Below are 23,659 nucleotides of genomic sequence, written 5' to 3' on the forward strand. Positions count from 1 at the left end.
CCAGAGTGATTATCGAGTGGGGCACTGTTTAATGTGTCCTAGGACACACATTCGGTGCAAACAGATCGCAAGTTGTGTGTTTACTTTTTCAGAGTGCATTACAATGCAAGTTGAGGAAGAGTTTGAACTGATCCCTGCAAAAGAAGGGGGGGGCGAATATGAAGTTAACTGAAGCAAAGAATACATGACTTTTTTTACGATGTGTTTTAGACAGCAGAACCAGAACGAAATTTACAGCCCCGATTTTTTTGTTTTCTGCCAGGGAAAGGTTGTGTTCTCTCCCAAGAGAATCTTCTCTTACCAGCTAATCCTGTAACAGACAATGTTCTAGTGAACGCACATAAAATCCCATATTCATTCTATCCGATTATCTCCCGTCTCTTGCTCACGCCAGTGTGACTACTGTCAAGATTCTTCCGAGTTTCACTTCTTGCAATAAACGAGTTTGTTTTCTTTTCCGTAGGTCTACGTGCAAACGGGTTTCTTATGAACTAAAATTGTAAGAATTTCGTGGAAGAGCAAAGACTTTGCACAATTAAAAGAAAATACCATTTTTTATAAGACTTTTTGCCCCGACATGCATCCCGTGCATAACCAGCTGTATAACTAGGCAGGATAAATGGTGTTAACCGTCTCCTTGGAATGTTTGTGTCCGCGTTAAGCACCGTGTTCTCATTTTGTGTAACATTTTTTACACTTTCTTTAAAACGTACAGTATTATTATATAGTACATATAAAGCTTATTTTCCGAGCTACCACCAAGTACAAAACATCCTTTGTGGGGGTAATTTATACTCTACTTTATTTACACCTGAAAACAGGCGCAATCCTGAAAAGTTTGGATAACTCGAAGTCGTTTAATACGAAGTTGACATTTTTTGGTCCCTTGAACTTCGTATTAACGAGGTTTTCCTGTATCTCACATCTTCGCAGTAGACATGGGTGGATATATATATATATTTTTTTACAAAAATTATCATCTGAAAACAAATTAAAAACACTATGTAGCAAAATTTGCAAAGTCTTGATGCACTAACTTACCAATCTGAATCAGCAATCTTGACACAAGAAGTAATATTTGATATTTCGGTGAACAATTCATTTGAAAAAGCTTCAATTTTTTTTAAGAATTCAATATTTGGCATCTCTTTTCCTTCATGATTCATTTTAGCAAACTGAAAATAAAAAAGTAGAAATTGGTCACATGGACATTATGTAAGCACAAAGAACAAAACGTAACAGAAACAGCACAATACTATATATATATTATCTTCTTGTTAGTTAAAATGGAGGTCCATGATGATGAAAATATATACTCTAACAAATTCTGATGTATTGGAATCAGATTCAATCTAATAAGAGACAGTGCAATAATACTGGCTGTACGTATCTACTCGGCACAAAAGATGTGCAACTGTTGGGATGCATTTGCAGCTCAAATCTCCCAACTCATTTTCCCTTTGCTACTATTCCTCAACTCTGTTGTTTCAAAATTAAGGCACTGCAGAAACTGTGTGTGCATCGTGCTCTGTAGGGGAGGGGTGGAGCAGACTTCATCTTGGTCAGACCTGCATGGATGAAGGGGGAGGCATGCAAAAGTTTCCAGCTGAAGGGTTTTTGTTTGCAGTCCCTTTATATCTGTTGGAAGACATATTCAGCTATAGGGACATTCCATGTGAAATCAACAAGTGATAAGGCACTATTCAACCTTACATTTTTTTGATTCATTTGAAATTTGGTACGTTGGAAGGACCATTTGAGGTAGGAAAATATGCAACTTTGTAGATCCATATATTTTGTATTTCCGAAATTACAGTGTTGCAAACTGTTCGATTTTGACAATTTCTTCCACCATCTTGTTAACTTTAAATTACAATATTTCGACAACCAGGGAACATACAGAAGTGATTCGGGTGGCGTTGTAAAAGTCTTTACGAGCTCTTTCACACAAGATGTAGCATGTCTATGCCAGGGTAAAAAAAGAATTGAAGGTGATGTAAAGAAAATTTTGGGATCCATTTTTCTCAAAAATGAGTCTATTAATTTTTTCAAAAAATTACGTGTTATACATACACTATTACTCAAGACGCATCCAAAATTTTAAAATGGGATGCCAATGGGATCTGGAGTTTTGTTAGATTTAGGTTAGGTTTGGGTAGGGTTTGCTAGGTTAGGTGATGGATGATAACAGATTTTCATAGGCAAATTCTTAATATTCAAGAGTAAAAGTCTAACAGAAATCAAATATAATATTGTTTGAATTAATGTACATGAATATGGTGTTTAAATTCCCATTTATTATAAAATACAGGGTGACTCAAAAGTCCAGTTCCATAGCCAACTCCGTTATTAGTGCACACAGCAAAAAAATGAAAAGAGGGGAAAAGTTGGTGGAAGTAGGTGAGTTTCAATCTAAAGTAGAGTTGCAAAAAAGGCAGTTTTTTTAAATGGATGTTTTTTCTTCTTCGATAAAAAGATATTGCATAGTGGTTCACATTCAATTAGGAACCCTAGCTTACCGAGGTAAAGAGGGGACATTCAGGCCCACCACATGTATATTTTTTAGATTTTTCAACTGTTTGAAAATAAATCACATTGTTCTCTAGGATGTTCCACATATTTCTATATTACTTTTGCTCATAAAAACGCAAATGTAACATAAGTAGGAGGCAAAATGCACTTGGTGCATCTTTGAATGCATCTCATTCGAGACACTCATGCCAGTGACAGTATACAATTGGTTGGTAATGATGGTAATTATTATATTTAATAAACAATTGCATTTCTACAAACAAAAAGCATTAATCATAAAGTTATTATGGATTTTGTGACTTTTAGTGAATGATAAAATAAATATATGTGAGACAGTCATGCAATAATTGGTTATTATTTTTTATTAAAGATGCAGTGGAACCTTGATAACTCGACCTTGATTGGAAGAAGAAAAAAATCAAGGTATCAAGGATTTTGTCTTACCAAGGTTCGAGTTATTGAGGGTCAAAATTGCTGACTTCGAGTTATAGAGGTCTACAGCACATTAACAATGATGGTTACATGCATGGCAGGGTGGGGGAGTTCAAGTCCCAACATGATTGTTGATCACCTGACAATGTACATACGCACCCTACACTTCGACTTACTGAGGTCCGTGTGACTAAAACTTCGAGTTATAAAGGTGATTAGAATTTAACTTCGACTCATAGAGGTTTTTCATACTCTACCTTTCAGTTATTGAACTCGAACAGCATCCCATAAACTGTACAACTGTATTTGTCTTATCAAGGTTTTATTGGAGTTGTTGAGGTAAAATTAGTATTTAGTGTTATGGACAATTCAAGGGGATTACAAAAAGTTCGACTTATCAAGGAATTCGAGATGTTGAGGTTCGAATTATCAAGGTTCCACTGTAGTAATTTTTGTAATTATTATAATTAATAAATAACTGCACATATATAATCAGCAAAGGAAGCATGATTCAAAAACAAAATTATTTCTTGAATATTAGTGATCAAAAAATAAAGTGTGGGTCTGTGAGTCGCCCCCTGGTATGTAAGTTTCTTTTACGGCACGGGTAAGCTAGGGGTAAAACTAAACGTGTAGTCCTGATGAGCACATCTGACCAGGCAATGGACTTAAAACAACCTTTTACATGTTTGCGTTTCAATTTAAATGTTGATGTTTACTCAGTGGCGGACATGCATGGAGAATGTCTTGCTTTATACTGAAGGAGACTGTGTCGCTCGTCATCTGTAACTTCAGTCTGCTTTTTTGAAAACACTGTTTATATCTAGCTATGAATTTCATACTGTAAATCGTATTTTACATTTAGAAATTAGTGTCTATTTTACAGTAGGGAGATAAATGGAAAACCATAGAACAGGTAAAATACTCTAAACTCATGTATTTTCATTGATTTGGACACTTTTGTGCCAGTTTTTTTTCGACCACATCCAACTCTACTCTAAACTGTTCGATTTTCAACGTAGCATGCACCATTCAGGATGTTCACTGGTACGAAAGAAATTAGCACTGATTATAAATCCGGAAAGTCTTAATTATCAGTAAGAAGATGTAAAAATACCTCACGCAAACATCACTGTTTCCTCATCAACAAAACATTCCCCAGAGTATTGCCATATTTACTTGTTGCTGGCTCTCCACATGAGGTTCGAAGGGGTGGCATGCTTGAGACCCTCCCAACTACAAAAGCATTTGGGGATGTTTATGCCAATTGGAAAGTATAAAATAGCTCACCACATGGTAAATGGACCAATTCAGAAAGCCCCTTCACACCTCACACATGAGACACAGATGGCAGCAGAAGTCTGTAAGTAAGACTACACTAAACAAATGGCTGGTGGCAAGAAAAGTATTATGTAGTATACAGAAATGAAAATCCATTCTCCAAGAAAACATACAAGAAGTAATCGCTATAGCTCCAAAGTATGTGTCAAGACATAAATAGAAATCGAACCATGTAAAAAATGCATGCGTAGCATGATGAAATTGCAATTAAACAAAGGGAACTTAACAGGAAGTTGCAATTCTTTTTCTGGGAGGGGCACAGAATATGATAAGACGTAACCATGAAAATATCATGAGCAGATGCTTCAACATATTACAAACAGCTTATATATATTGTCCATTGAAAATGCAAATGTTCTACCTCCAAATTGTAAACAAATGGATATATTTTGGCTGTGGTCTACATACAACCAATATTGATATATTGAGAGCCTTCTTGGTCCATGTACAGAATTTGGAAGCAGCCAGGAGAATGCAAACGCCAAGAGACAATAAAACCTTACGACAATTTACTCATCCAACAACAAGCACCATCCGAGTATGAAATAAAACACTTGCATTCTAACCTTAGTCACTTTTGGGAGCTGCTTAGCAATAGTCTTCGGTTCTTACTTTTGTTGTTAACAGATAAACATTTTGAATAATAATGGTTACAAAGTAGTTGAATGATTTTCCAAAATATGAATTTATATATATAAAATTTACTTTACTTTGCTACCAAATTACAAATTTATAATGAAATTATTTCATCTCCATCTCGTTTCTAGAATGCAGTGTTCTATCTATGGCACTCTCAAATCAAATCTAGTGTTGTGCGCAATTGTTTTATCAGAAATTTCAATAATAATTACAGCATAAGTACCTAACGAAACAACTTCTTCTATTTCGAGAGACTTCAATATATGTATCAGCCTTTGCAATGATACAAACTTTCAGTGCAGTGGTGACAAAGGTTCAATAAATATATCATGTGAAATTTTAAACAGGGCTCCTGAAAAAAATGAAAAATTGGACATAGAGTTGAGTTGCTGTTTAAGTCCACTTTATGCACAGATAGGCTAATTGGGATTGGACCTACAGTTAAAGTGGAATCCGAGCCACTATGTGCCTCCAAACGGTATCAAAACCAGGACATCTTGAATACAAGGTGAGCATTAGCAGATTTTTGTGAAATACAAGCAATTCTACGTTATATGTGTTACCCATGATTACAGAAAGGATTAAGAATTATTCATTTAGTATTATCTCATAACTGACAAGCCCCTGATTTGATTTCTGGTGTCTAGTAAATATAGTCCCGATTAATAGATTTGTGCTTTACTTTATTTTAATCTTCTACTATGTGGAAAAGTATTGCTCAAACACTTTTGATCCTTGTAATATAATGCTATCCATACTTTTTATAATACTCAATCATCCCTTTTAGGAGCAGCATCCATCCTCGTGCCCTTCCTGCTAAATGCCTCAATCGGCAGTTGTGTTTCTAATGTGAATAATAGAAAATGTAATGAAAAGTTGGTATAATATTTTCATGCTGTTGCTGCTATCAAAAAAGCTGAAAAAAATGCTACTATGCTACTTCTCGTGGAGAGCACAACATATGTGTAACGTAGGCATGCACAGTCAAGAAGAAAAACACCAATTATATATATTTAAGAATGCATTTTAAATGTTCTTGACTATAAACAGTGTGCATATTACTGAACAAAGAAATCTACACCGAATAACATACAAGCTTGGTGCTGGTTTGCCAATGGAATTTACGGAATAGATATAATAAAAATAATACTTTATTTCCGTAAACCTGCAATACATAGGTATGGAAAACGTCAAGGATTACATGTGTATTATTGAGAGTTTATCTACAAATAGTTTAAGATACATGATTGTTAAGAATATGGTATATCCTTAAAAAGTTACATAAAAATTGTCATACAAAAAGGAGATATTACTGAACAGAATTTCATATATGAGGGCATATATGTTACAACTAATACAAAATAAAGTGTATATATATATATAAAAAAATGAGTAAATATGGTGTAATTTCATATGATAAAAATTAGAGTTAGCCTATCATTAGTTAATTTCTAGACCTGGATTTTCCAAATATTCAGTTAGACTATACAGTGCTTTGTTTAGTAAATAGTCTTTTATAGGTAATGTCTGTTTAATGTGGGGTGTGAGTATTTTAATATTGTTTGGGAGATTATTATACTACCATATTCCAGAATTCAATGGTGTGTTTTTTGATAAATTCAGTCTGTTTTGTTTTAGGTGATAGTCATTTTTGCTTCTAGTGTTGTGGTCATGTATTTGGTAATTTTTGGTCACTAGACCAGTATTTAAAACAATTAAGATGACTTCGTATATGTATAGAGAGAAAACAGTCATTATTCGTTGCTCTTTAAAAGTTTCTTTACAGGAAGTTCTATAACCTAATTTAAACATAATTCTCAATGCCCTTGTTTGAAGTCTTAGTATTCTGGAGATTTTAATATAAAAAGCTCTACCCCATGCTACAATACCATATTCAATATGAGGGTATATAAGTCCATAATAGATAGTTTAATTGATTTCAGTTACGTTATAATGTGCAAGCTGTTTCAAAAGATAAAGATTTGTGGCTAGTTTACTACATATATTGTTAATCTGCTCGTCCCATGTTAAATCATTGTCTATGATAACACCCAATAATTTGGTAGAATCTTCTCCTTCTATTTCTATGTTGTCAATTAAAGTAGTTTGTGGGACATTTTTGTTGTTTTTACTTGGATTAAAGGTCATAAATTTAGTTTTATTGTTGTTAATAGTTAGTTTATTTAGGTTTAGATATTGAATTATTTGGTTAATTTTTACAAAAGTATTAATTTCAGGATTGGCAACATCTTTGTCATTAATCAAAACTGTTGTATCATCTGCATAAGTAATTACTCTCCTATCTTGATATTCAGGGATGTCATTAATGTATAAGATAAATAGCAACGGTCCTAAAATTGATCCCTGAGGAACACCACTAATAATACTTCTCGTGTTAGAGGTGAAATCAGTGAGAGTTCCACGTACATTAAAACGTATTTGTGTATATTGCATTCTTTCCTGTAGATATGTTTGTATTAATAAATGTGGAATCCCTCTTATTCCATAGCTATAGTTTGTCCACCAGAATTTTATGGTTTATTCTATCACATGCCTTAGAGAGGTCAAGGAATACTGCATTAACAATTTTATGATTTTCCAACGATTCAGATATGTAATTAATCATTTTAGCAAGAGCTGTATTTATAGATTTACCTGAGAGAAATCCATGCTGACATTTATTTAATACATTGAATTTGTTGCAAAAATTGAGTATATTTTTAGATATAATTTTTTCAAGAATCTTTGAGAATGTAGAAGTAAGTGAAAAAGGTCTGTAGTTCTCAATATTATTTTTATTTCCCTTCTTATGAATAGGTACAACTTTGTTAGTTTTCAATATTCTAGGAAAGATTCCAGTTCTGATTGAGGAATTCACTGCATGAAGCAATGGTTTCTCAAAAAATTGTGAACAGGTCTTTACTAAATCATGTGACCATTCATCTGGACCATAAGTCCTCTGAATTTTTATTCCTCTTATGACTTCATTAAGTTCGCTTATTGTTACCCAGAAATAAGTAAACTATTTATAACATGTTTATGTGTTGGATTCCGAGTTGTGTCATTATCATTAACATCATTGTGGTTTGTACCGTGCGTCCATTTCGATCTTCAGCCGAGAGATCGGGAGAAGCGTGGCGGGCGGCGCTGACGAACATGCCGACGTTTGCGGCCTGTAATGCCCGCTTATTTTTATGGACATATGCAGACATTTATATAAATATTGCAAACCGAGCACTAACCTGTGTTATAAGAGTACGGTTTTAATTTTAGTAGCTTAGTGGCTGCATGTGCTGATGATTTTGACACGCCCATCTCCTGTGAAACATGGCGTAGATGTTTGTTTGGAGAACGTTCTAACGCTGCACCAATATCATCGAGTTTTGCTTCGGTTAGAATCCGTCGTTTTTGCTTAGGTGTTTTAAAATATAACGATCCAGTTTCTCGTAATTTAAGGACAAGATGTCTAACCGTATCTCTATGTGGAGTTGAAACGCCTGGGAATTTCTGTACAAATTGCCTACACACGTCTCGACACTAGTCTGTTTTCACGTACGTGTCATACATAAAAAATCTTTGTTCTAACGTGAACCTTGCGGCTGGCATTCCAATCGTCTCACTGACACAACACACATACACACTGCAATAACACAAACAAGTAACGGCAAGTAACCAAGAATATCACTCTTGCGCACAGTACAAAATTAACACTCTCTTGGTTTACATCTCCTCGCCACTCGTCACAGCTCTGTCTTCATCTAGTCGCGAAGGAACAAAAACTCGAGCTCGATTTCGGATTGCAAGGAAGCTCACGAAAACCATAGACTTTTAACGGTTTCGCCTGCAGCGTAATCTTGATACAGTGTTGCACATTCGAAACATCTAAACGATCCCCATCGACACAAAACTCTTTCAAGGATATAAACTTAATCAGGACGTTACTGGTCAAAACTATGATTAACATGTTTTATTATCTGTGGCTCTTAACATCATTTCTAAAGCGTATTTATTTGTGTATATAAGGGCAGAACTTGGATGAATTACAGAATAACTTTTGTGTGTTATAACACAGGTTAGTGCTCGTTTTTTGCAATATTTATATAAATGTCTGCATATGTCCATAAAAATAAGCGGGCATTACAGGCCACAAATGTCGGCATCTCCATCAGCGCCACCCGCCACGCTTCTCCCGATCTCTCGGCTGAAGATCGAAATGAACGCACGGTATTAGGCAAATCGGCAAAATATTTGTTGAATGTGTTGCATATTAGTTCTGGTTTGGTTATTTCTTCATGATTAATTATAATTTTTATGTTAACCTCATATTTTATGGTTGCTTTTCGCCGTTTATTTATAATACTCCAAATTGTTTTTTTGTTTATTAGTAGCATTCACAATTTCATTACATATTTTCTTTGAATTGTGTTCCTTAATGGATTTTCTGTATAATTTCCTAAGTTCTTTATATTTATTTTGATACTTGATATCTTTGTGGTTTACGAACTTAGTATATTAATCATTCATTTTTTCTTTGAGAAGTATTATATCATTAATGAGTGGGATTTTAGTAGAACTAAGGGTTACTTTCTTAGTTATTTTGGGGCATGTTAAATTTAAGTAATAAATGAAGCTACTAATAAAATAGTCCCATATTTCATTGGTATCAGTAAGATTGAAAATGTCATCCCACGTTTCATTGCTCAATAGTAGTTTGAGATATTCTATATTTTCCATGTTTTTTTGTCTATACTCCATTGATATTGTTGGCATGTACATAAGGTTTTTGCCATTTAAATGAACAAGTTGAGCAGTATGATCGGAGATTAGGGTGTGAACAACTTGGACAGTTACACAGTTTCTGGGAATATTGGTTATAACATGATCAATTAAAGACTCGGTAGTTTCTGTAATTCTTGAGGGTTCGTTTACTAGCTGTTCTAAATTTGTTTGATTTTAATATTTCTAGGTATGTTTGACTGTCACATTCCCATTTCAGAAGATCAATATTCATATCACCTAGTATCATTAGTTCATTCATGGATTTGGTTAAATTGTCTAGCATAGTTTCAAATTTATTTAAAAATAATTTTGGGTTACTGCTTGGGGACCTGTAGACAACTATTATGTTCACAGTATTGCTTACTAATTTTAACTGCAGACCACTAACCTCTAAAACATTTTCTATGCAATATTTATCCATATTTAATACCCTTTTGTTGTTTTGTATGTCACTTTTTACAAAGATGCCAGTACCTCAACTTTTGTGGTTAGGCCTTGTATACAAGGAAATTAGCAAATATCCAGTAATATTCAATAGAGTATAGTTGTCAGAATTGAGTCCATTTTCAGTTACTACAAAAATATCTGTTTACATTCATTTAATAAAATCTCAATTTGGTCTATTTTATTTGTGATTATTTGCACATTATTGTGCATGATAGTTACCATATCATTCATTCTATTAAAATGCAGTGAAGTAGGGTTTTTTATACCAGGTACAGAATGGTCCTCCTGACCTAAATCACACCTAAATTTTCTTACAAACCTGGGTTTTCCTGTGTAGTATTCCACTTCAACATAATAGGATTTGTTTTGGTATTAATGCACATCAAATATTCTTTAACTACCTCACATATGTTGTTTAATACCTTTTCTTTGCCTAGATTTAGTGATGATAAATGTGAGAGCGATTTTACAATAAAGTATAATTCCATGATTTCGTTCATATTTCGCATACTCAATAATTTAGGGCTCCTAATCATGAATCTGCAGTTAAAATTTAGCGCTCACGTATGGAACTTGCAAAATAATAGGGTCCATGACCGACAATGTACAATTGCTCATTATTTATCGCAAGATTTTGTGTTTCGAATACTTAAAGAATGAAATATATATTCCTGATATTACTACGACCCCAAATTTTAACTGTTTGCCTAACCTAATCTTGTCGTGTATGGCTTGTGGGGCTATCCATGAATAGTTTGTGGGGCTACCCGTGCATCGTTATAGGGAATTAATGCTAATTGCAACCAGGCAACTTAAAAAATGTAAGTTTCGTAGCACTTGAGAGACAAATTTCAACCACAGAATTTCGAATCGACCCTTCTTAATAGAAATATGTGTGATACATCGTTGGAAAGGGTATGAATCAAGGATTCCAGAAATGTAAACTTTAAAATGAGGAAACAATTGGAAATGGAAAAAAAGTAGTATTAATTGCCTCTGAGTCCAGGCTCTGCCCCTGGAGTAATTGACCTACCGCCCCTACCCCTACCGTGGCCACGCCTCCGCTCCACTACGTTCCGGCTACATGCCTTTTTCTACAGAGTCTCTTTGAATGAAAACATGAAAAAATAAGAATGAAAACATGATTTTAAAAAAGTTGAATCCTAGTGGAAATACACATATATATTCCCATTGAAAACCAAAGTTCGACCTGGCAATACTGTGTGTTTAGAACATGGATTAGGTTCAAGAAAACCAGCTATGGCAAGTAATGTAGTAGTATTTCTTTTATTATTTCATACAAATGTAACTTCAAATTGAGAAATGCACAGTGGCAATTCGAAGTGTTAAATACATACAATTAGCGCACAATATTTCTTTTTGAAATGGTAAAACAAAAGGGTCGATTGTGCAGTCTAGCCATTAAGAGATCTAAATTAGTGAGTATGCTAAATATGAAAGAAATCGGGGAATTGTCGAGTATTGTAAAATCATACCTAAACTTGTAATTAATTAGCTAAACTGCAAGTAAGTCTAATGGTTTTTGCAAGCTTAAATCCACTCTTGTGCACATATGATCTAATTACGACCGTACCTACAGTTTAACCCTGGAACCAGAAAATAATCTCCCTGTAATTTTAGCATTATTAGTTGGCAACATTGAACCATTGTGTATTATTTTTTTCCTAACCGTCTACAAAGTTTGGTCTTCAATAATCTCTAAGAGATCACTCAACCCCTGTGCCGAGTCTTCTAACCCAGGGAAAGAACTGTGAATGTGCTTGGTAGACAAAAAAACTAAAACAAGGTGTGTAAATTGAGGTACCCCAGTTTGCAGAGGACATCGTCATGACATTTGTGAAAAGTGCTTACACACTGGGTAACAGTTCGCTATATCGGAGACACATTTCTTCATTGTTACAGAAGAAACTACTTACGGAAATGAGTTTCTCTAAGGTTTCAACGTTCATCGAGGTATTTTCTTTCATTGTGGAATCTATTTGACCGGGAAATCATGTATTTTTCAAGAGAAATATCTCACCGACACACAAGTGCCATTGCTTTCGCTACGTGAACCGGATGCTGCATACGTTTGATGACGTAACCACTGTCAGTGATTCCAATTTTTTTTTGTGTGTGTGTGTGTGTGTGTGTGTTACGGAAGCGAAAAAAGTAATAACAAAAACTACTCTCTGTGTGAAAAATTATGTTTGTTTATGTGTAAAACGCATAATGGCACCTTGAACTATGTTCCGCAATACACAATTGATAAGTACGAACCATGCGAAACACAAAATATCAGATTTTAATGAGTATCTGATATAACGAACTGTTACCTACACACTGTATACTGGATTTTCATTATGTTGATTATACATGTATTTTCTTCTATCATTGTGTTGGTCATTACTGGTTGTACCCTCGCTTGAGGGAATGGAGCAGTTGAACTTGTTAAAACACTCAGCACTTCATTGTATTATGATGTGTTCTCCCCTATTGGGTAAAGTTTTTGTATCCACAGAACATATTTCTTCAATTTTACAGGAGAAAGTACTTACCGAACTGACTTTCCATACACTTTTAACAGGTCGTTGAAGTGTTTTTTTCCTATTGGTTAATTTATTTTGCTTGTAAATCATGTATTTTTGAAGATTAATGTCTCTCCAATGCACGAAAGCAGTTGCTTCTATGTCCTTCCACTACATGAATCATATGTTGTGTGCATTCGATGATGTAACCCCCGGTCAGTGTTTCCAACCACACCGTTGTTTTCCAAGAACATGACAATTTTAACTATGTTTGCCTAACCTAACCAAACATGCATGGTTCGTGTGGCTATTTATGAATGGTTTGTGGGGCTATACCTGCATGGTTCATGGGGTTTACGAACCTGGAAAAAAATACAAAATAAGTAACACAAAAGTAGGTATTTTTCGATGAAGAAGGTTGCAACACTGCATAAGCACTGATCATGGACAAGGCTAGTGAAGATTTCTCTGCCATACTGCGTGTAATGCAAGCGAAAACGAACAAACAAGAATTACTCGATATGTCGAAAATTGAGACTATTTGCATGAAAAAAACTAAATGGCACCTTTTAGTTTTTTTCATGCAAATAATCTCAATCTCTTGATGTCACCTTCAAGAATCCTTAGGAATGCAGAATACTTAAGTACCAATGTGAAAAAGAAGAAAATAAAGGAATTTCAGATGTTTGGTGGATACTGAAATTTTAATCCTTATTGCATTAGTGTAATACTACTATGTGATTAGTCATAAAAAGGCCTATCAAGTGCAGAAGCCAAATTGTGTATATTTGAAGGAATCCTGCTAAAAAATGAAGTAGCCATAAGTGGATATTTAGGTGGGGTTACAGGCAACCCCAGGGTAGTGTTAAAGGGTGCTAATTTCATGTTAGGGTTCCAATCTGGAGCGATTTTACAATACCGGGAATTTCTCCATTTTGTTTGAAATTCGGCATAGTCACTAAATTAGGGCTCCTAATCACAAATCTGAAGTTAAAATTTGGTGCTCACGTGTCAAACTTGCAAAATAAGAGGGTCAGTCATCGCAACCGACAATTGCTCATTATTTATCGCAAGATTTTCCATCTCGAATACTTAAAGAATGAAATATATAGTATATTCCTGATATTACTACGACCCTAATATTTAACTATGTTCCCTTACCTAACCTAGCGTAACCTAACCACGTGCCAATGGTCCGTGGGGTTAGCCATAATTCAGGAATTTCTATACGTGAGCGCCAAATTTTAAGTGCATTCGTGATTAGGAGACCCAAATTATTAACAGTTTCATAGATCGGAGACACATTTAAATCGGATATTTTGTTTTTCTCGTGGTTAGTACTTACCAATTATATATTGCGGAACATAGTCGAAGGTGCCATTATGCTTTTTGCACGAAAACAAACACATTTTCTGCTAAAATAAGCCATTTCCCTGAATGCTACGGAAAGCACCTCACGGTGCGATATCGCTTGCTTTGCGAATAATAATGCTTCTTTTATTTTCAAATATCAGTGTTTCCAACTCTATTGTGCATGAAAATTCCTATGTTCCATGAATTATTGGGTTTTTTTAAATTATACTTTCAAGTCACGAAACATGCAAAGTTAGCCAGGTTAGGTTACGTTTGGTTTGTTTAGGTTATGTTAGTAAAAAATAAGAGATTAACTTACCCTCACATTATCTTTCACGTATTTATTCCATGACACATCCTTCTTGCCCGCAGCCGGCTCTCCGGCATCCGTAGGGTAAGTAAGTTTTTTTTTTTACACTTTCTGTCACTAATCATTCACGGGAACAAAGCATGCCTATGAGGTTAGGTTAGGTTCCATTAGCACTCATTTCACCCCTAAAAATGTGCTTCATCATCGAAAAATGTCCTTAGTACGTTCAGTCACGCAAAACCGTTCTAGCAGACAGCCGGCGCTCCGGCATCCGTAGGGCAAGTTAGTTTTTTTTTTTCTTAGAGTCTGTCACTAACCATTCACGGGAACGGGGTATGCCTACGAAGTTAGGTTAGGCCTGTTAGGTTAGGTTCCATTAGCACTCATTTCACCCCTAAATATGTGCTTCATCATTGAAAAATGTCCTCAGTACGTTCAATCACATATATCCGGACAACATCAGTTTTTCTCGATTTTCTCCTCCAGGAAATTTTTCCTCGCCTTGGGATTTAGTTTGTTGAATTCCTTATACAATACTCCAAGGGATCTTCTACGCCCGATAATAACCTTAAGTCACATCTATGACATGCCATTTTCTCGATAAAAAGTGCGCGTTTCTCGACAAAAAACCGCACGTTTCTCGAAAAAACCCACGAACCATTCACACGAGGTTAGGTTAGGCCTGTTAGGTTAGGTTCCATTAGCACTCATTTCAGCCCTAAATTCATCCAAAAACCATTTTCCTTTCTCGAAAAAAAACCGCGCGCTTCTCGAAAAAAAAAAAAAAAAAAAAAAGCACGTTTCTCAAAAAGGTAAATTTCTCGTATTGGACAAACGGATTTCTTCAAATTTACAGGAGAAATCACTTACCGAATGCACTTTCTTTAGACTTGTGGAAGTTCGGGGAAGTGTTTTCTCGCATCGTTCAGTGAATTTTGCCGGTAAATCATCTATTTTTCGATATAAATGTGTGACCGATGCGCGAAAGCTCTTGCATCAATTTACTTCCAGGTGGATGTAGCCTGTGTATGATGATGTAATCCCAGTCAATCCCGGTCAGTGTTTCCAAACACGTGTTCTTGTAACTGAAGAAGGTACGTTTCCGCAAATGGTTTGTGGGGCTATGCGAGAATGGTGTGTGGGGCTACGCATATTTTCTTTAAACCAATTTTTAACTATTGTAACCTATAGTGACCCTACCTAACCTAACCTTACCGAAAATGGTTCGTGGGGCTATGCGTCAATGGTTTGTGGGGTTACGTAGGTATTTTTGGGTTCAGTGGGGTGGAAACACTGCATGCCGAGTATGGTAGTGAAACTGTGACCGCCATTTTGCGTGTTACCGAAGGCAAAAAGAAACGAAGGAAACTTACTCGATATGTCGCAAATAGAGCTTATTTCCGTGAAATAAGCGTAATGCCACCTTCAACAATGTTTCTCAATGCAGAATACGTAAGTACGAATATTCAAATTAAATGAACTAGCAAATTTCAGCTGTTTGTCCGATACGAGAAATTTACCCTAAAAAAAAAATCGCGCGTTTGGAAACCCTGACTCCACTAGCGAGATCGCGTGACTTCGACGCTAGAGCCATCTGCAGGTACATGTTGGAAACAACGGCATGATCTTGTCGATTTTCACAAAATGCGCAATATTATTGCATGACAAGTTATTATTTATTGTTCTGCTGCATTGTACGATGAAGTTTTAGGAAGAATATATATCGACGAAGGCTCTAAACCTTGGAGAAACTCATTTCCGTAAGTAGTTTCTTGTGTAAAATAGAAGAAATGTGTCTCCGATGCATGAAACTGTTACCCCCAAATTAGTAAGTATCCGAAATTTCAAACAAATTGGAGAAGTTCCCTGTATTGTTAAATTATACCTCAATTTTCGATTAAAAACCTTCTGTGAATAGTGTGTGCGGCATTTTTCGGTTAACAAGTTTGGAAACACTGCATATCAGCTGACAATAGACAACGTGAGTCAAGATTTGCCCGCCATATAGTGTGTAACGAAAGCGAATTAGCAACGAACAATAAACACTAGACAACGTGAGTCAAGATTTGCCCGCCATATAGTGTGTAACGAAAGCGAATTAGCAACGAACAATAAACACTTGTAATATGAAAAATTACGCTTTTCTCAGTGTAAAAAGCAAAATCCCACGTTCAAAAATGTTCCGCTATGCATAACAGGTAAGTACAAATGTAAATAATTAGAAAATAATCGAGTGAAATGTGTTTTCACTATACCATACTATTACCTAGTTCCGGAAAGTGTTTTCTATTGTCCCTCTCCGATAAAAAAAAAATATATATACAAATTACCTTATGGACGAATCCCCGAAACAGATCACACGACCTTCCCCAATAATTTTACTGTGAGATTACTGCACAGATTGTTTACGATGTGTTTATATGCCTTGCTTAAACACAGACTACTGTAGTATTTACATCGAACGCCACGCCATAGACATCGCGCTTTCCAGAACCCACCGGTGTTCGCGCTGGTTCACTGCAGTAGAGATGAGTCGTTCGCGAACGAACGAATCTTTTTGAACGAATCTTTCCAACGAACGACTGATCCGGTTCACTGATGCGTTTCGAAAAGGGTCAGTCGCGAACGAATACCGGGAGCTTATTATTGAAACTCGTTACGGTAGCTAGCTGACGAGTTGGTGGCTGAAGTCGGTTGCAAGACAAACGACATCGAATATACCGTATTATTGAAACTCACTCGTTCGCTGGCTCTCGAGTCGTTCCGTTCGCTAGCACTCGGCAGCTCATACCCAACCGAGATCAGTCGTTCGGTCGAGTCGTTACCAAAATTGTCGAAGATGGATGTATATTTATGTTTGCTTTTGGTACTTGAGACAAGGATAATGTGAGATGCAAGAGAATACTTACATTCCGGGCCATCTTAGGGTGAGTATGTTCGATTTGTATTATTATTATTATAAACTTGCACATTAAAATAACAGTAATCAGCGATGTAAATATGCCGTTGTTAGTCAATGCATTTTTTTCGATTTCTTAAGGAAATATTGGTTTCCGCGTACGCATGCTTGACTTTGTTGAAGACATATTTGTCAATGTATATTGTATTGCAGTAGTACAAGGTGTAAATAAAAATATATTTAAAAAAATACAATAGGTTTTTCCAATGTTCTTCTAAGTTGCCTTCATGACACGGTGCTATATCCACGCCCCACGGAAAACATTGCCTTTGCCCTTTTCTTGTGTAAAAAATAATATAAAAGCACTTTAATGCTCATGGGGTAAGGCGTTAATATATGATTGTCTCATCATATATATGTCATAAGTTCGCAGTTATTGTCGCGATTGATCCATATGATAGAAAAGCGGTGCAACAAAAATTAAATTGAAAATACAGAAGCACTTTAAAGGTCATAATTGAGAAATAGAACACTAGCAGCTAATCTGAATTATGTTTAACTACAAGAACACGTTTTGTGTTGATCAGAGTTACAAATTGTATAGAGAAATTTTGAAATAATGGAATGGATATAAAATGCAAATGTATACACACTTACTACTGAGTACTGATAATGTAGAACTAAATTCGAACATTTTTAGAATGTTTAATGATGTTTATATTTGCTTTTTTGCAACAGGCAGCTACTAGTTGGCAGTGGCAAGAGATTGCAGAATTTCCATTTCCTAGGCCAGAGTCAGGAATTGCATCAAGCAAGACTTTCTCCCAAGAAGAATACAGTGGAGAGGGTGAGTGTCTTTTTAAACACATTTATTCATGATTTCCAAAATTTAAGAAATGTTATTTTTGAAAAAGAAATGTAGAAAAAAATTATTTACCACACATATGTAGGCATTCTATTTTTCATTGATATGTGGTAAAATTTACATTTAGAGGTGTTCCACTAATTTATAACCATTGGTCCAATACTGACAATTTGAGAGGCCAACAAAATTAAAAATTAATATATACACATCAGTAATGTAAGTACTAATATAATCTGCATTTTTAAAAATATGTAGCAACAAAACATTGGAACGTCAACTTATTCCTCTGTGTCTGACACATATACCTTGTATTAACAAAACCTTCCATGTCATCATCACTAAAACCCATAGCAGCCTCCCCGATGGCATAGCGGTAATGCAGTCACCTTGTAATGAAAGCATCCCAGGCTCGATACCTGGTTGGAGGCATATAGTGTTCCAGATTCCACTTTAAACTGTAGGTCCAGTCCCAATTAGTCTATCTGTGCATAAAAGTGGACTTAAAACAAAACTCAATCTCAAACTAAAGACCTCTAACAGTTACAATTGAATGTATTACATAAATCATGACACCAGTATTCACTAGACTTTAAAAACTGAAACAAAATAAACAAGAGATAAGGTAACGTCAATGTCTGAACTTACTCTAAGCAGTTAAGAACATGGTTGACTGGAAGATACTGAGAATCCTCTCTTCTATGACTATGAGACTGAACTAACTAGTGTTGCCCGTGGGACAGGCTTTTAAAAATTCGAGACGAGACGAGATTGATCATGTGTCCCGAGACAAATTAATATTTTTGAGGCGAGACAGGCCAAAGTCTCGTCTCGTGGGCAACACTACAACTAACAAGAAAGTTGGATGGTTAATGTAGCTACATAACAAGTTAGTGAATAACCACTGATTGAGATTTGTTGTGTTTATAACTGACAATACTCACAATACTTTGCTGCTAAAAAAAATCTGCTTCTAAATAACAAATTTCTTGCTGATTTACAATATCAGAGATGAAATGCATGACATTATTTTAGAAAGTATTTAGAAAATGGCTCTGTGAAAGTAACTTCCCTTTTGAGGTCCTTAAGTTATATTCAATCTTAAGATTTTATGTTCATATGAACTTGATGCACACCTAAACTCCCCTTGCCTTAACAATATCATCCAATTTGTATTTACTGCGCATGTAACCACAGTTAATATATATTTTATAATGTCAAGTTTCATGGATTTAGAAGGCCACAATTCTTGTTCTAGTACATAATGACACACTTATGCCATAAATGATTCCAGTAAATGTTTGAAAAAATCAATTTTTTAACACGGTTGTGGGATTACGGTATTGATCCACTCGTTTATTTTCACATGCTTCTGTAGTTTGGCAACACTAATCACTTTGACTCCCAGTGTACAGTGGGATCCATGAGTATTACCGTGAAAATTGTCCATGACTATTTTAATTAATTTTTCTCTTAATCCTAAGTGTTTTTAAGCGATGTATTTTCATGTATGCTGGTGCAGAAGTTGTCAACAGCTTGTTTTGACTTTTCTTTTAATTCTTGAAGCTCTCATTGGGTCAAAGAAAGTGAACGAACATGGCGATGGACAATTTGCACGGTAATACTCGTGGATCCCACTGTACCTTTGTGGAAGAGTGCAGAAAGTCTGTTCATCCATTATGTGAAATATATCCATTGTTGACTTGTTATAAAGCTCACATTTCAGTGGAGCACAATAGGGATCCATGCAACCATTAACGGGAGTGTTTTCAGACACACAGTATTTCTACATATACTAGTAATAGTTTCTAATATCCGTTATAAATGTATGAAATCGAAACTACGAAAAGCATGTATGAATTTTGTAGGGAAAAGTAACAATAAATGTAACAAACTAAGTTGTTATTTTCATCATATTGAAATGTAATTCATTAGATTTAGAATTTCCTTACCTCTGTAATGTATTGAGTGAAATGACTTTTTTTGCTAACGAAACCAGAATACTATTCATAGGACATTATTGCTGTAAAACCATGCTAGCATTTCACATGCTGCTGTTATCAAGCTGGTGTGTGTGTTTCTTTTTTTAATAATCCTGTGTAAACAAAAATGAAAAATCCAGAGATCAGTGGGAAAGTTTCTTTTTCCCATGACATGACTGGTCGTGACGAACCCCTGATCATTGTCGTGGGTTTCCATGACCAGGTTATGCTACTCTTTCTTAGCTCCCAATTTCCTCACGACGGCTGGGGGCCATGGGTTCCATACACAGGCTGAAATCTTGGGAAAATTTGTTATGCTTCCCCCAGGAGACCCAAACCTATGCATATCCCATAGTCGGAACCAAATGCATGACACAGTGCAGATTAAACTTTTTTCCATTTATGTGTATGATATATATTTTTATAATCACAGTTTGTTACGAATGGGACAGCCCTAACAGTTAAGCATTAGTAGCAGCCAACGTGAGCATATCACATTGGTCCACCCCAACCATATATATATATTTTTTTCATTTGTCTCTTTGTGATGCATGTACTATTTATACTCTTTTATTTTTTAGGATTTGAATATACTGCATGGCAGACAGACATGACCCTGGAACATATTGACACTGTGATGTCAGATTACAGGAACTTGCAAAGTATTTCAAGTGTCAAAAAGCAAATTTTACTGAAGACTTTCAATGAGAGTGCAGTTTTATAGTGGTCCCAGCAAGTTAACCATTTTAATGGCGGTTTCCCTGTGTTGAGTGCACATGGGAGTTCTTCAGCATCCTGAATAGTAGACAAGTGGTCAAATGTCATGTATATAGGACTTTCCATCTGCAATACACTAGGAAACTGGCAAATTTCAGAAAACAAGTCGAGCAGGTGATTGGATATGTTTGTTTGATTACAGAAAATATAGTATCCTGATATCAACAATACCTGCCCAATTTGTCAGTGCTAAACCAGGTGATGTAACACAAACAAAATTTTTCAAGTGTGTTGTGCTTTAACAATTTTTTGTTTGTCAGTGAATAGCTACGAATGTTGTTTTGACAACAGTGGAATTGCTAAACCCATGCAATGAATTCAAACTAATCTATTCTCTAAATATACTATTGTGTATGGTGCAGTTTGGTTATTCACAGATCAACCCATATGCATAAATATTTCTAATAATTGTAATTTTTTTTCTCTCTGGAAAGTGTGTATGTCTCTCCATATGAAATATTTTTGGATACAAATAAAGTACTATTATAGAAAAGTAGGATTTATTAATTTATATAAAAATAACAATCCTGTGCGTAACAGCCCATGAAGGGCCTTGGCTTACCTACCGGCCTCCCTCCTATGCTTTCCTTCATCACCACTAAGTGTGGAGATCTTCAACCAGGATTGGAATAGTCGGGGGGTCAGCGTGACGTATCCCCAACCGTTGTAGTAGGTCTTCGTGACCGGATTACGCTTAATCATTCGGAGCTCCCCAATTTCCTCATGATGGTGGATTGCCACCGGCCGAAAATTCCTGGAGACTGAACTTGGGATCGAACCCATACCGTCCCGCAGAAGGCACGAGCACAGAGGAGGACTTAATTTATATAGGTTCACAAAATTAATATAATTGCAGTAAATTACAAACTATTTAGAGAAATATTGGATTGGTAAAAATATCTAATTTTACTTAAGAGTATAACTGCTCTAATGAAAGTTGAGGTTGGCAGTGTGATTGGTATCTCTGCACACTAATGCAAGTTATTTTTTTCTGTAAAATATATTTAAATATGCCCCCAGCATGGCAGTCAATGTCAAGGTTTAGTTGTGTGTGACCAAGAGCGGCTCTGCTGTAGTGCTTGTTAAAATATTGACCAAAGTGCTGCCTACAATGAAAAAAAGGTACAGCAGGTTTAGCTTAATTGCTTGTCAGTTTTGATTTGGTGAATCCTGCAATAACTGAACCGGTTACACGAATGCTCCCTTCATCTGACATTTATTTTTGAATAAATGTAAATAAAACTAAAAATAAGTCTGATTAAGGGAGCATATGATCTGCTGAAACGTCACAATGAAAAACTGTGTTTTTATGCTTGTAATGACTGTAGACTACAAGAGAAATAATTCTACAATGCAAGCAATGCGTACATACAAGAAAAATTATTTTCCAGAATATAGTAGTGGCACATTTTATGAAGAGATGGAAAAGTTTTCGGAACCATGGAACTTCCTGTTTGAGGTAATATGTATAACAAAACAACATGGGTGATAATTGGTTTTCTTGGGATATCAACATGGGTGATTGTTGTGCTGTTTCTGTGGCATTGGGTTTTTGCTGAATACAGCATTCATTGTGTGACCAATTCACCTCATGCAATTAAATTTCAAGTACATATACTCAAGAACCTTCATTTCCTCTCAGTAGACCAAATGAATATGTTACGTTTAGTTGTTCACAACCAAATAAGAGCCCTTCAGCTTCTATGGTGCTTTCCACAACCATTAAGACTGAAGGGTGGCTGTGTAAACAACGCTAACTGATAAAGTATCAGGGGGAGGGAAATGGTGACAGAATTAACTTTTGCTAAACTGATAAAGTATCAGGGGGTGGGAAATGGTGACAGAATTAACTTTTGCTAGCCAAATTAGGATGAAATTTCATTTCACATAGACGATGGTTCACCAAGTAAAATTTTAAGCAAAAAATACAGGCACGACCAGGACTCTATCAGAGCTACCGAAAGAAAGGTTCACCATGTATGTCAGCCTCATCTATGATAAATGTCAGCACCTTAATTGTAAAGTACATTTCCTTCCTTTTGATGCACACAACAATCACCACCAGAGATCTTTCAGAAAAGCCATTCACGAATGTCTCGCTTCTCATGCCAGCAGCACAAAGACATCCAAGCAGATTTTCATCCGCACCCATAGGATGTCAGCCAAAGGGTTGCAGGAAGCTTTGAAATATATTTTGCTTGTGAATTATTGTATGTTTGAAAAGAAATTGAGAACACTTTCAAGCACAAATAGAAACATTTTGTATAATTGAAAGGAACAGTCCACATAATTTGTCCTTTCAAGTTCCAACAAATGAATGAAGGTAGCTTTGTTACAGAAACCATTGTCACCAGAAAATAAGAAGAAATGTACTTTTAAACCATTGTACCACTTCGAGAGTTAATGTTTTCCTTTTTAATCAACCAATTTTGATGCTTTACGAAATATATAATTGATTATTGCATGCAGAAAACACAAATAACAGATATTTGAACCCAAATTATGGCCAGCACAAGTAGAAACCTGCCATCTCCGAATACTTTTGCTGCTTTTATTAGTAAAAAATGCTTGTATGCACACTAAAATAATGAAAAACATGGAACTTTCTATAAGCTCCAAACCTAAGGCCCCCAACATAGTTGTGGAATGTCTTATTGGGTGCTATATTCACTGCCGGGAAGTCTTTGGGCTGTGCTCCTTCACAGTAAAGTAACACGTTAAGGTATCAAATGTACTTTACTTCACAAAAACATGTTTCCGAGAGCTAAAAACAACTGA

General features: G+C 35.6%; 1 protein-coding gene across 1 annotated transcript in view; it reads right to left on the reverse strand.

The window, feature by feature from the left end:
* The window catches only part of LOC145989242 (uncharacterized), a 43,337-nt gene extending 26,606 nt beyond the window's left edge, over positions 1 to 16,731 (reverse strand). Inside the window, exons 1-2 of the mRNA XM_083124557.1 lie at positions 16,692 to 16,731; positions 1,042 to 1,175 (exon numbers count right to left, since the gene is read on the reverse strand). Of these exons, the coding sequence (XP_082980683.1) occupies positions 1,042 to 1,166 (125 nt within the window). The 5' untranslated portion in view covers positions 1,167 to 1,175; positions 16,692 to 16,731. The remainder of the gene's footprint in view (positions 1 to 1,041; positions 1,176 to 16,691) is intronic.
* Between the last annotated feature and the right edge of the window lie 6,928 nt (positions 16,732 to 23,659).

Source organism: Lepisma saccharinum, chromosome 6, assembly GCF_977018435.1.
Source record: "Lepisma saccharinum chromosome 6, izLepSacc3.1, whole genome shotgun sequence".
NCBI lineage: Eukaryota > Metazoa > Arthropoda > Insecta > Zygentoma > Lepismatidae > Lepisma > Lepisma saccharinum.